Genomic DNA, 14301 nt, shown 5'->3' with positions numbered 1-14301 from the left:
AACTGGTAACTTGCAAAGCTAAGAACACTTGTAACCCTCTGAAAGCCAATGCTGCTGCTTTTTGATAGTCCATGAAATCTTTCCCTGCTCTTCAGGACCTTCTTGGAATCTTACTGTTTTCATCAACTCAGCAGAACTATGATTTCCAGAGGGTGTGATTCCATCTTCTCTTGCTAGAAGTGTCCATTCACATGAGTAGTGTCCAGTGCTGAATACAGCAAGTCTGATGGTGAAAATGCTGGTTGCACCTTTACCCCTAATGTGTTTAAAGATATATGGTGAGATGCTGTTGAGGGGCTTCCTCTTGCACTGTACTCATTCTGTATCTTGTGTGATTCCCTCTAGCCTTATCCCCTGCTTTCACCAAAACCTACTTAACCGAGAGCAAACCTTCCTTTATGTTGCTGTTGACATGTATACTCAGCTGCTTCGACTCTACATAGAAGGGGAGAATCCTCGGAGATCAGATCAGGGGGGACAAAGCCTACACAGCGTGAAGCACGTGAGTGGTGGTCATTCTCTTCTCTTACCTAACTGAATTTTACTTAAATGGTATTGTGGCTAGGAGGCTTTCATTCCCTTGCCTGTACAAAGCAGATTTGCTTTGTGAAATGGCTGACATACCGGTGATACTTGTACAGTACCCAACCCAGAGGGCTCTGATATTGGTTAAGGCGTGGAGGTGCCAAAGGCATACAAATAATTGCCAGTGTGGCATAAAAGAATGATCGGGTTGGAGTGCCATTATAAGATAGACATGCCCATTAACCTTGCTATTAGAGGACCTTAGAGTGCACTTTAATTTTACACATGGTGAAGTTCTGTACCTAATCTGTAAATAGGATAAATTAAAGTACCTAAGCCACTTGTAAAAGTCAACATTCTTTTAATAAAGATGAAAGTGAGGATTTCAAGTGACTTTGCTTTCTGTCCTGAACCTGATGTCTTTTCACTAGGTGGATTCTTTAGAGGTGATAACTAAGGCTCGTCAATTTCTGCTACATTCAATTGCACGGTGCCCTAAAAAGAGCTTTATACATATACAACAGGTATGCTAAGTCCGCCTCCTTTTCACTTTTATCAAGTCATTGTAAGCTCCTGCCTACCCTCCATTTAGCATATGCATGCATGCAGCCCTCAGTCTTTTTTGCAAGACTAATCATGAACTAGCACTGTCCCCAAACCATACAGCATTTAAATGCCCCTTTCATAGTACTTTTCTGGTAGTACAGAGCCACTGTTTGTGTGGAGTTGGCTGTTGCCTGACCCCAAACCATGCTGTCTCTTCTCCAGCTGAGGCATGTTTTGGGAACTTTACTATAAACAGACAGGCTGAGCTGGTGCTGATCTTAGCTTGCTTTGAAGAAGCAGTAATTGGCCTCTAATACCAGTTGCTTTCTTTTTCCTCCCAGTTACTGGATCCCTGTGAAGAGTTTGACCCAGAGGTGAAAGCTGCCCTCTTCCATTCCTGGAAGCCCACTGTAGCTGAGGATTTCTATGATGAACCAGTCCTCTTCTGAGTGATGCTGGTGGAGAACTGTAGCCCAGGCAAGGACAGCAGAGAAAGATGTGTCTAACTCTGCAGCTGCAGAAAGTGTTTAAGATATTTTTTGTGGAATCCAAAAAAATGGATTGACAGGAAAAACTTTCAGCTGTTCTCCATCTTTGTAACCAGGACTACTTGATTCAAATTACTTTGTAAATAATTTATTACAAGCAAAACCTTGAAGCTCTTGTTAATAATAAAAAGTAGGTTAAATTTTTCACTTTAGACTTGCTTGGGGAATTGTAATTAAAAACAAAAGCCTAGTTTTAAGTCACTCCACTGTCCCATATAACTGTAGACCCATCTGAATAGGAACTACATACATGCCTGCAGTTTATGCAACTACTTCACTGATGTGGTACAACTTGGTTTCTATCACCACGTGGGGGAGTGTAGAACATCCAGTTCCTTTACATTCGATGGAGACTGTTTAGTACAACACCGCTGAATTTGATCTAAGCATGGAGAATCACAGCACAGTAAAAGCTTTTTTTTTTTTTTTTTTCTCTCTGAGCAAGCTGAAGCTATTTGCACTGAGGTGGGTTTTTTGTTGAGAATCTATTAAAATGTATATTAAAAATCCCCACTGCTGAATGGTTTATACAAGGCTGGATCAGTACACCCCTCCAGCAGACCTTCAAGTAGGCTCCTGTTGTGCAGTCTGTTCTGGTTTTACAGCCTGGCTTTCCACAGTCCCTGAAGGATTCAACATGAGAATCTGCTCAGGCTCCAGTGGCTTGGCTTTGTCCTGAGTCTGGGTCAGAGGGTGCACCATGGACATGTGGACATTAAGGTTATGGGCCTTTTCAAAACGCTTTCCACACTGGTCACAGGCAAACTCCAGCTCGGTCTCAGCTTTGTGTTTGGTCATGTGATATTTGAGAGACGCTCGCTGCCTGCATTGGAAACCACAGATTTCACATCTGGAAAGCAAAACACAATTAGAACAACACTACAGTGGCCCCAGCTACAGGTAAGGCTGTCAGTAGTTCATCACTAGTAAGAAACTAGGGTAACGCTCACTGAACAAAAAGGCTTCAACTCAAGAGATTGTATTAAAAAAATCTTCTGTTCCTGCACAGCAATTATCTGGGTAAATGGGTTTAGGAATATGAAGAATAAGATTGGTGACAGCTAATACGATTTCAGCACTTCAATGGAACATCTCTTGTGCATGGGACAGGGAAGATACTGGAGCAGCGCAGTACAAGAAATGCTAAGCTACTGAAGGCCTCTCATTCATAGATTAAGGCCAGAAGGGACCATAGTGATATAACACAGGACACAGAACTTCCCCATAATTCCTACAATATCTTTTAGAAAAACATCCACCCTTGATTTAAAAAGTGCCAGTAATGGAGAATCCACCACAACCCTGGGTAAAGTGTTCCAATGGCTAAATACCCTCACTGTTAAGAACGTACACCTTATTTCCAGTCTGAATGTCTGACAATGGCTAGAAGTTGTACCTTTCTCTGCGAGATTGAAGAGCCCATTACTAAATATTTGTTCCCCGTGTAGATTATAATCAAGTCATCCCTTAACCTTCTTTTTGTTAAACAGACTGACTCAGAACTCAATCACTTCTAATCCATTACTCATTTGCAGGGCTCTCCAATTTATCAACATGCTTTTTGAACTGTGGATGGCAGAACTGAGTACAGGATTCCAGCAGCAGTTGCACCAGTGCCAACTAGAGGTAAAATAACCTCTCTACTTCTATTTATTTCCCTGTTTATACATCCCAGGATCACATTTAGCTCTTTTGGTCACAGTGGGCACTCATGTTCAGCTGATAATCCGCTACGCCCCACCAATCTTTTTCAGAGTCACTGCTTCCCAGGATAGAGTCCCCTATCCTGGAAGTGTAGCCTACATTTGTTCCTAGATGTATATGTTTATATCTATTTTCAAATGCATATTGTTTGCACCCATTTTACCAAACAATCCAGATTGCTCTGAATCAATGACCTGTCCTCATTATTTACTAATTCCCCAGTTTCTGCATCTACTGGGAGCTGAGGCAACGCAAATTAGAAAGCGTGAGAGTGAGCCTGCAAAGGGAGCGCACTGGGGTGCAGGGCCGGCTCCAGGCACCAGGCACCCAAGCTGGTGCTTGGGGCGGCACCTGGAGGGGGGGGGGGGCGGCGGCGCGGCGCTCCGGCCGCCGGGGAGAGTGGGGCCACAGCCGGGCTCGCCGTCCTCCGCGCCCCCTCCCCCCGGCCGCCGGGGCGAGCCCTGCTGGGGCTCGCCGCCCTGCGCTCTGGCCGCTGAGGAGCGGGGCCCCCGGCGCTCGGGCCGCCGGGGGGGGGGAGAGCCGAGCCCCAGCTGGGGCTCGCTGCCCTGCCCCCCGGGCCCTCGCCCCCGCGGGGGGGGGGCGGCCGGCCGGAAGCTTTTTCGCCTGGGGCAGCGAAAAAGCCAGAGCCGGCCCTGCTGGGGTGGAGCTAAAAGGAGTCCTGGAAACAGATAAGTCTAGCTAGTTTGACCAGTAAAGGGAGACTCCCAATTGGTCAGGATCATGATTAGTCACAAACCAAATGTACAACTAGGAAATGTCTCCCTTAGTTACATCACCTCCCTGCTGCTAGCTACAAGGACCGAGAAATCCCTACACTTCCTAGCATAGGCAGCAGGTCTGGTTTCCAGACACCACATGACTTCTTCCAGTACAGCAGGCCCCAGTTTATTTGAACTTTTCTGAACCTGACTTCAGAGAAGTGTGTCTTTAAATGAATTCCTTACCCTGCCTCTTCAGCTTCCAATCTGGATTTTCTGATGAAAACGCCAACATCTTACAGCGAGACTCTTGGATGGGGCCTTTTTCTAAACCTTTAACTATACACACCAATTCTTTGCCACTCTGACTAGTGGAAGGAAATCATACAGATGCATATTTTAAAGGGGGTCTAACCGGTGACCCTGTCTATTCATTTACTTTATTACATCACTATGATGTGCATAAGGCTAAAGTGCACTTACTGGAGGGGCTTTGCTCCTGAATGGCGCATCTGATGGACTGAGAGGTGTTTGCGTTGTTTGAAGGTCTGCCCACATTCATCACAGATATAATTCCGTACCTCTGCAGGGAGAACAGAGATGGTGAAGGAGTCATTGGCACTGTTGACATCTTAACACCTCATTGATACACAGAAGCCCCTGCTTACCAGAAGCAATTTAAGATAAACCATGAAGTTCCTTCACTAGCACCTGATGTGGGAAGTAGCTCAAATCCTCCCAAAAGATGGCATGGCGTGGAGGCCTATCAGTACCAAACAAACAGGGGGAAGGGGGTTCCTTAAGCAAATACCACAGTGATAGGGCAGTTTCATACCCAACCCAAAGTCTTGGCACAGTGAAGTCATCTTGTTCTTGCATAACACCCTCCCTTCGGTTGTGAGCAGCCACTGTCAGCAGGAAGTACCTGTATGAATGAGTTTCACATGGCGCTGTAGGTACCGATCGATCATGAACACCTTGTTGCAGCCAGGGTGGGGACAAGGCCTCTCCCGCACTTCTTCATGATGCTCCTTTATGTGTTTCTAAAAATAAAGATTGGAGACAGGAGTCTCTTTACCCTACTAGGGGTCAGAAGTTAGTTCACACTCCTAATCAATAGCTTACATAGCACAAGCCAGAAGACTCAAGGGAAAAAGCCAGCAGTGCAGGCCTACACATCACATCTAGTTTCACTGTGTGAAATGACTCAAGCTTGCATCCAAGCCTGCAAGTCTGTCCTTCTGTAAGACTTTAATAAAACATTGTTAAACCTTCTCTCCACCAACATTAGGCACCAAGCAGCCCATTAGCCTGCAGCGTTTCCAAAAGGGCTCCCCAGCAAGGCAATGGCTGAATCTCAGGACAGAAGACGAAGCACAGCATGAGTCGGAAAGAGACCAGTTCCTCTTTCCACTTGGAATGGAACAAAGACCTCAGACACTACACGGGTCACGCAGCTGAACTGTTCACTTTGACCCATCCCTGTCCTTCAAGAGAAGGGAAAGGAATGCCCAGATACCATTCTTAATTCTCTACTCGCATGAAAGGTGACTCGTCCCCTTTAATAGCTCACAGCAACTACACTGGAAATAACAAGTCACGTGTTAATTCTTAACTTACCTTCATGCCATCGGCCCCTCTGTATACAGCTGTGCACCCCTGGTAAGGACACTTGTAGATGGTAGGCAGCTCCTCCCTGAAAAGCAGAGAATTACTCCAGTGAGATTGTGCTAATCTCAGAGAGTCTCACGCCTCCTTGCTCAGTTCAGTTACCTTTCACATTTGATCTTTTTTTTCCAGCCTGGCTTGGGTCCTGGCTTCTTTCTTATTTTGGGCTCTTCGGCCTTCTTCGCTTCTTTATTTTCACTCTTTTTGTTGGACCCCCTACGGCAAGGAACAACAATGTAAAGAGATGAATGAGAATGTTTGTTTGATATTTCATTTGTATTGAATTCAAGTCTAATTTCACCTGAGATGGCCCAACTAGCTCAGCAAAGGTCTGGAGACACACAGGTGCTCTCTGCACCTGGGAGTGCGGGAGGAGGAGGAATGCAGCCCCTGATAGATCACATTCACCTGCTGTGCAGCTCAGTGAACCATTCTACTGAGGCACCGTAAATCACGTCTCTAGGTGCCAATAGGTTAGGAAGGGAGTGAGGGAGATGTGGAGAGCTTGAGTTCTGGGTCATGTGAGAGCAAACAAACCCTTCTTCCCTGGGTCGGCCTCCCCCATCCCAGAAAACCCAAAGAAGTGGGTCAGGGGACGCTGATGCTAATGCCTGCGCTATACCTATGCTGTGGATAAAGAACCAAGTTGTGTTAAAAAAGCAAAGTAAAAAAAAAGCCCCTTACTTCTTTTCTGGATAAGGCTCAAAGGAGTCATCTGAAGATTGCATGGTTCTCTTATCATTCTCATCTTCACTCAAGAAGTCTCTGAGAAAGAGAAGAAACTTTATAATACATGGTTTGGATGAAACCTCAGCACTTACACTCCAATTTGCTGGTTTCTTTAGCAGTCATCAATATTTGTTCTTCAATCTCCTGCACAAAAAGTCATGGCAACTGAGGTGCAAAACAGTCTCTTCCCACATCATCTCTTAAAGCAAGAAAAAAAACACACCCCAAGGAACACTTGAAACTGCAGAATCGACTTCTTTGGAGATTACAGCTCAGCAAGAATAAACTGAGTATTGTAATGAGAAAAAAGTCTGGCCATGCAGTTAGAGAGATTTACTGGAAGTTGTAAGAGTGGAATTGTCACAACCAACCTCTGCAATAGGACAGGCAATTTTGCAGAGCAAGAACATAATACAATTGTTCTGACACAAAGTTAATTACGCTGCAGCTCATTCCACATTCTCCTAACAGCAGCCAATAGGCTTGGGCTTTTTATCCTAGTTCTAGAAACAAACAATTCCGGGGTCAAGAAGGAGACAACAACATTCCGGCATCTTCTGTGTAACATTTTTCAGGCTCCTAGCTACATTTTTTAATTACACTTGCAAAAGGCAGGCTAGTACTTTTGACCCAGAACAACTATGCTATATGGTCACTTATTTAGGTGCTTCACTTTAGACACCCTCTTTTGGGAATTTTGGCCTAATTTTCTTCCACTGTTACGAGGGGTTATGATGATTGCAAAAATTGATAGGCTCTAAGTGTCATTTACTGCCACTCGGCAAGTTCCCATCAAACATGCTCCTTTTGTAAGTAAAGACAAGATTTCGCTAAGTGCAGTGCGATATCCGACAACCAAGATGGATTCTCCTTTAGATATCCACACCAATGACTATTCTGGAATCCAGACTCTCAGTAGCTGGAAATGAGAATGAACTATGAGACAGAATAGAAGCTATATGGGCCTGCAGTGCTGGCAACCATCTCACCAGACCCAGCACAGAGCTGGGCAATACCAAACCGGGTCCTTGAAAGACACAGGGCAGCTCTGCTGAGAAACTTTTTCAGAAGCTGCTAAAACATCTATCAGGGATTCCAAATGCCATTTAAAGAAAAATGGGGCACAATTAGGAAAAAGGAATACGGGGTGTCAGCTCAGTGAACTTTTATCAAGATCACTACAAAGAAACCAGTCTGTGTTAGATGCTCGGTCCAAGGGAAGAAGGGGTCTCCCATGACCAGGTCACACTGGAGAATTAGATTTCCCTCTGCTGATCATTTTCATGCTTGCAAAGAACATTTAGGCTATTTTAAACCCACTCTTCTCTCACCCCTCAGAAAGGTCACTGAACTCGTCTTTTACCCGCTCATCCGACGTTGAAGACAGAACCTGCTTCCCACTCAACTGTCCTAGGAAATAAAGGAGAACACTGCATATTACAAACAAAAAGCAGCTAAAAGAAGCCCGCAACCGGAGAATTCACTCACAGCAGCTGGCTACATACACTCTCTTTGAGGATGGGTTAGCCACATATGTGACTGCAGGGCTTCACAAGACCTGTGGCCTTCACCTCCTATACTCCAGGAACTGTTATGGATCGGTTTTGCCCCAATGCCCATGTAAACACTCTTGATTCTGACCCATACCAGTTTCTGATTTGTGGTTGTAATATATCTGAGACTAAGTAGCTTTCAATTACGTTTCCTCTTGTCAGCACCAGGAAGTCTCGCTCACGCCTTTTTCAGATGCATGATCCAGAAAACAAGGTGGAGTCACCCAAGCCTACCTGTTTAAAGTCAGGAGATAATCCCCAGTGGTGTCACACATGTCACCTTGAGAAGGGACAAGAGATGAAGGTGCCAAATCAGGCCTACAGGGTGAATGGAAGCAGCTCTCTAAGTACTTACTGGTCCACTGCTGGAATCATGCTGGAAAGTTTCCCGTGAATGTCTGAGGGCAGTGACCAGGCTCTCCCTGGTTCCTCACACACCTGCTGTGGTGCTGGAGAGGGAGGAGGCAAGGCCATCCACCCAGCAGCTCAGGGACTCACCTTGTATTAACAATAAGGGAAACTATGGTAGTGTAGCCCAGGAGCGAAGAGCTAACAACTGCACTGAATTGTCCAACCCCCTGCACAAACGGTTCTCTGAAATGTCAGCACACGCCACATGGAAACACACCGAGAGCTCCCAGAGTGCAGAGGAGCAGTCCTCCCCACCACGGCCCATTTCACTCACTCGGCACTTTTCATCTTGAATCTCCACTGGGGCGGAAGCAGTCTCATCCCCATCAACAGACTGGGAAACTTGGGCACAAAGAGGCAAAGTGACTTGCTCAAGGCCACAGAGCAAGTGCGTGGCAAAGCCACGATTTGACTCCACATGCTTCTGGGCCCCAGCCCTGTGCTCAGAGCGCAGCTTCCACGGTTTATTTTTAAATACGCTTCCTTTCTGCAATGCTCAGTTTCTAACATCAACCTGGACTGAGGTTTAGGTGCTTTTGATTGCTGTCTATGCCATCCTGGAAAACCACCCATCCCAGAGGTGATAGCACAGTCAGAAAGTTCTGCATGGACCCAGCCTCGGAGTCTGGGGAAAAGGGCCTTCACCTTTCCCCATACGGTTGGAGGTCGCTTTTTAGGCAAAACTCTTACCTGGGGCACTGCTCAGTGGAGAGGCTGACTGGGGCAGACTTTTCTCCTGTAAAGAGACTGGACTGTCCTCTTGTGAATGAGATGAATTCCTGCTCTGTGGCAACTGATTCTCAGCTCCGAGTGGCTCCGATGTGGTCCCTTTGTTTACTGGCTGCTCGCAAGTGACTGTCCTTGCTGGAGCAAGCTGGGGCCTGGGCGCAGAGGCAGCCCCAGCATTGTCTGCACTTGCCCCGTTGTCAGTCAGACGCTGTGCTGTGCTCTTGTTCCATTCCCATGTAACAGACAAGGCATTATCGACAAGCACCGTGCTGCAATCAGAATCTGTATCCATAACATAGTCATGCCCGTTTCCACAGCCCCACACGGCTCGAATTATCCCACAGTACTCGGAAGATAACACACTCTGCAGGCTTGGCACAGACTGGCAGTTCCCCGCATGGTTGTGGGTCCACGTAACCAAATTATGCAGGCACTGGGGGCTGGATGTGATCAAGTCTACTGTTCAAACGGGAAAGAAGAGCATGCAAGCAGTTAGCTGCTTTGGCAGTCCCAGAATGTCGACCGGTGCTTATCCCCACTTACATAGCATGGTGATGGGTTGTTTTGCTATCTATCTGGCTCTTTATGCCATGCCCAACAGCTAAGCTGAACCATTTAAAAACACCTGAAACGAGTGGCTGTAAAACATCCAGAGTTGATGGGGGAGCTCGGGCAGGCAGAGGACCCAAAAGTACTTTTTAAAAGAATGCATCTACTGGAATTTTTTAATGGTCTGGTTTTAAAAAATAACCTGAAAAATCGGGAATACTACAAAGCTGTTTTCTGCTTCTCTGCTGGGTCTGAGGGACTTTTGGGCAGGCCCAAAAACGTGACCAGATATACTCAGTCCTAGCCCCCTTCCCCTCTCTGAATGCCCTGCTGCCTCTGCAGCTGATGCCACTACTGGAAAACCCCCTTGTGTGGAACCTGCTAGGAGAGCGAACAGGCGAGATCCCAGAGCAGTGCACAAGTCTGATGTCCTCGTCTAATGCATGACACAGGAAGTACAAAGGACCATGAAGCAGTGACACTGACTAGACACACAACTGTCAAATGCACTAAAGGAACAACCTGAAGGGAACTTCTTTAAATGACCAGATTTCAAGTTAGTGGCGTCTCATCTGAGTGTCCAGTTGAAAACCCCAAACCCTCCTTTGACAGTATCACAGAACAAACAAAAAATAGTTCCCAATAATTCTGTACTGCACTTACCCAAACAGGGGGCTTCTGCATCTGGCTGTGGCTGCACATCACTGTTCCTACACACAAAACAAAGCAGCACATGAAGAATCTCTTCCAGGAAGACAGAAAACCAGGAACGCGGTAGTAGCTAGAGACAGGGCAGTAACAAAACTAATGTATCTAAACGTGGCAGTAACAGATAAAGGAGCACATGCTGTCTACAGAGAAAACAGATTCAGTCATTAGCTGTTTACAGCTGCTAAAAATACATCCTGTCCTGGGAGTTCAGTGCCCGGAAATTCCACAAGTAAACTAACATATACAAATGTACAGAAATTTATGACTTGAAAAATGAACATGAATAAAAAAACTCAACACATACTTTCCTTTTGACTTTATATGGCCTGTGGGAGATGCATTCACCCTCTGAATAAACGTCTTGAGGACGCTGCGACATTTGTAAAACTGGGCATGGCATTTCTTGCAGACATATTGCGGGAGAGCAGGATCTTGTCGGACTGCTACTCCGACCAGTCGCTGGAAATCTGTGAAAAACACTTGATCCACACGTCGCTGCTTCTCCGAGTTCTCCCCCGTTACAGGAACCTTCCCAAAAGCGTTCCGCAAGCTCCGGGAGGAAAACTTCCCATGGCAGAGTCGGCAATATCCTACGCTCAGGGCTCTACCAATTCCTAAGTAAGAAGGAAGGATGAAAATAAGTCAGTTCTTACAAATGTACAGGGACTGTCGTGTGTTTGTACAGCACCTAGCACAATGGGCCAGACATGGTTGTGGCCCTTATGAGTTACCACACTACAAATGTTACACAATGACTTCACTCTAAGGCAGCGCATTGCCTTAAAAGAGGCTTGGGTGCAGGGCAACCAGGGCACTCCTTCACTCCAGCCCAAGATCAAGGTAATCATGTGCGAGGTATGCCTGAGGAGTTAAGGAAACAGCTGCATTTGAGAAGTCAGCAACCGCTGCTGTGTAAACCTGTGCTCAGGAAAAGCAAGGGCACAAGTGAAATGGGATTAAGCAGCATGAGGGGACACAAACCTCTCCCTCTAGAGTTCATCAACCCACAAGCGATTACTTCAAAGTAACGCACCCCGCCCGCCCAAGGACTGAACACCCTGCCAGCCCAGCACCATGCCGGAGTGTGGCTCTCCAACCCTCCCATGGCAGCCCACTGCACTCCTGCTGAACTACCCTGTAAAGAGGATTTCAGTTCTGCCCTTACCCAAAGTGACAGTTACTAACTGGCAGCAGGGGGTGGGTGACTACAGTACCGCTGTATTCACTTCTACCCCAGCTGAATACAGATCACTTGCATCTGAAGAAGTGAGGTTCTTACCCACGAAAGCTTATGCTCCCAATACTTCTGTTAGTCTTAAAGGTGCCACAGGACCCTCTGTTACTTTTTACAGATCACAGACTGACCCCTGTCCACGGGGGCTTGCCTGACCCAGCGAGGGAACACACAAGAGATTTCTGTCTGCTGACCCTAAGGCACATGCCTCTGAGAAGCCAGCACAACATTTCAAATCTTACAACTTCATAATGTGCAGCACCCAGTGTGCCCAGAAACCAAGCACTCAACAATCAGTCAGGCCCTAGCAGAACAGTATTAAACCCAGTTTTAAATGCCATTATGTCAATGCAACAGAGATGTCATCCAGCCAGAACCACAGGCTGCATCAGGAAAGCCCATGGACCTTCCCCAACTGGTCAGCCCTAACCTTGGCCTCTCTACCCCATCCTTGCACTACGGCTTCTCCTGCCTCTGACGCCCCCACCATGCTCATCTGAGTGCACAGTCCTTTCACAGGCTCTGGGGTTTTGCACCCCGGAGGGCAGTATGTACCAATGGACACTAGAAGGGTGTACATGGGAGCTGCAATCCCTTCTGATACCAGGGAATCAAAGCAGTACCCTAGGCCATTCCCCTCACCCATGTCTGCACTGAAGAGCGGACTGCCTTGACCTGCACAATTCTCTGCAGATGAGGAGCGGCACGTGGTAGTAAAAGCCCTCCCTGCTCAATTTGGAGTTTTTTTACAGGCAGGAGAAAGCTCAGACACTACCGATGGCTTTTTGGGCTTTGATAGGGTTTTATCACTAGTTATATTACAAATGTTGCAACTTGACTTCATGTGTAACTAACTGCTTTCAAAAAAAAAGTTTCCCCTTCAAACAAACAATGTAGCTGTTTCAGGTACAACCCTCAACTCACACAAATATATACAAATAATACAGAATCAGTGCATTCTCAAAGGCCAATGGTCTAGGGCAGGGGTTCTCAAACTGGGGGGCAGGACCCCTCAGGGGGTCGCAAGCTGTCAGCCTCCATCCCAAACCCATTTTTGCCTCCATCATTTATAATGGTGTTAAATATATAAAAAAGTGTTTTTAATTTATAAGGGGGTCGCACACAGAGGCTTGCTGTGTGAAAGGGGTCACCAGTACAAACGTTTGAGAGCCACTGGTCGAGGGTGTCCAGTACTCTGGTACTTCAGAACAACCCTCCCTCTCTTCCACACCCTTAGCACAATGCGCTGTCAAGGAGAGATTGTACTTCCTGACTGTAGCGATGACCAGCTCATGCCTAGAAGCAGGGCAATGATAACACTTCTAATGTGTATCCTCATTCATGGAGCTGCCCGTAGAAACCTTTCATAGCTATGGTATAACGGGTGGGGGCATCTTTAAATGCTGAAAGGTTTAGACCATCTGTGCCCCCAACCTGCTCATTTTATTCTATCACACAAATAAGTGGCCTTGACTTACTGCAGACTCTACATTTCATTTGAACAGACGACTTCCTAACTCTGCTTTTTTCAGCAGATTTCAAATCCCACAATCTGGAACATTCATTGATGTTTTCCCCATTTTTCTCTCTTCTTTTACTATGGAGTGTCACCCTGCCAGCGGATAAACACCTCCAAACATCTTCTCAGGCTAGGTCTACACTACCTGCCTGAATCGGTGGGTAGAAATCGATCTCTCGGGGATCGAATTATCGCATCTCGTCGGGACACGACAATCGATCCCCGAATCGACGCTCTTACTCCACCAGCGGAGGTGGAAGTAAGCGCCGTCGACGGGGAGCCGCAGAGGTCGATTTTGCCGCCATCCTCACAGCGGGGTAAGTCGGCTCTGATACGTTGAATTCAGCTGCGCGAATGCGTATCTTAAATCGACCCCCCCCTGTTGTGAAGACCTGCCCTCAGACAGGCACACTGGGTGCTTGTGTCAGAAGCAGAGCTGCTCACAGTAGTCCCCCAGACAAGAAGATAGAATAGCGGGATTGGAAGGGACCTCAGGAAGTCATCTAGTCCAACCCCCTGCGCAAAGCAGGACCAATCCCCAGACAGATTTTTACCCCAATTCCCTAAATGGCCCCCTCAAGGATTGAACTCACAACCCCACGTTTAGCAGGCCAATGCTCAAACCACTAAGCTATCCCTCCCGTCTCCATTCAACAAAACCGGCTCTGGGGGACACCACCCCTGCAAGCTGAAATCCAAGCACTTCTCTTGTGAGGAGAATTGACAGATGACGGGTTTCCTGCCACTTTCTGTACTTGTTTGGGGCTGGATTTATAGTTACTCGCAGCTCCTCCCCATCACCCCTGCTAGCAGAAACCGCATTTCCTGGGCTACAGGACGCTGGCCCAGCAGCCTTGGACTCTGGCAGCCTCCAAGGCCCCACGAGCTGGTTTGCTGCCCCCACAGACAGGGACTCCCACTGGTGGTCAAGATCAAGGCCCCCCCCCTTCTGTGCCTTTCCCAGGCCCGGCCAACTCTACCCCTGGTCCGAGGCCAGCTGGCCCTAGCTCGGGGCATCCGGGGAGCCGAGGCCCACCCTGCCATTTTAGTGTGGGTTGTGCAGGTGATTTCGGGGACGGAGGATTGTCAGCCGGCAGCCCGGGCTCGGAGAAGCCACTCCTGCCCCAAAGCATCCCTCGCCCGTAGGGCCGGGCTC

At 47.3% G+C, this 14301-nt stretch overlaps 2 protein-coding genes across 2 annotated transcripts in view; one reads left to right on the top strand and one right to left on the bottom strand.

Annotated features, from left to right (window-relative positions):
- Positions 1-1771, top strand: part of LOC112103471 (Fanconi anemia group A protein-like) — a 53001-nt gene extending 51230 nt beyond the window's left edge. Inside the window, exons 37-39 of the mRNA XM_026663688.1 lie at positions 346-502; positions 957-1049; positions 1413-1771. Coding sequence (XP_026519473.1) covers positions 346-502; positions 957-1049; positions 1413-1520 — 358 coding nt within the window. The 3' untranslated portion in view covers positions 1521-1771. The remainder of the gene's footprint in view (positions 1-345; positions 503-956; positions 1050-1412) is intronic.
- Positions 1692-11010, bottom strand: LOC112103479 (zinc finger protein 276; the record flags this gene model as incomplete). Its single annotated transcript, XM_024195279.2, has 10 exons — positions 1692-2469; positions 4526-4625; positions 4968-5085; positions 5663-5738; positions 5816-5926; positions 6395-6475; positions 7771-7849; positions 9094-9591; positions 10345-10391; positions 10697-11010. Coding segments are annotated over 10 exons (1710 nt in total), but the record flags the coding sequence as incomplete, so codon positions are not given.
- Positions 11011-14301: the final 3291 nt, after the last annotated feature.

This window comes from Terrapene carolina, unplaced genomic scaffold (genome assembly GCF_002925995.2).
Source record: "Terrapene carolina triunguis isolate 2854851 unplaced genomic scaffold, T_m_triunguis-2.0 Scaffold33891, whole genome shotgun sequence".
Lineage (NCBI taxonomy): Eukaryota > Metazoa > Chordata > Testudines > Emydidae > Terrapene > Terrapene triunguis.
This window is presented reverse-complemented; position numbering and strand designations above follow the sequence as displayed.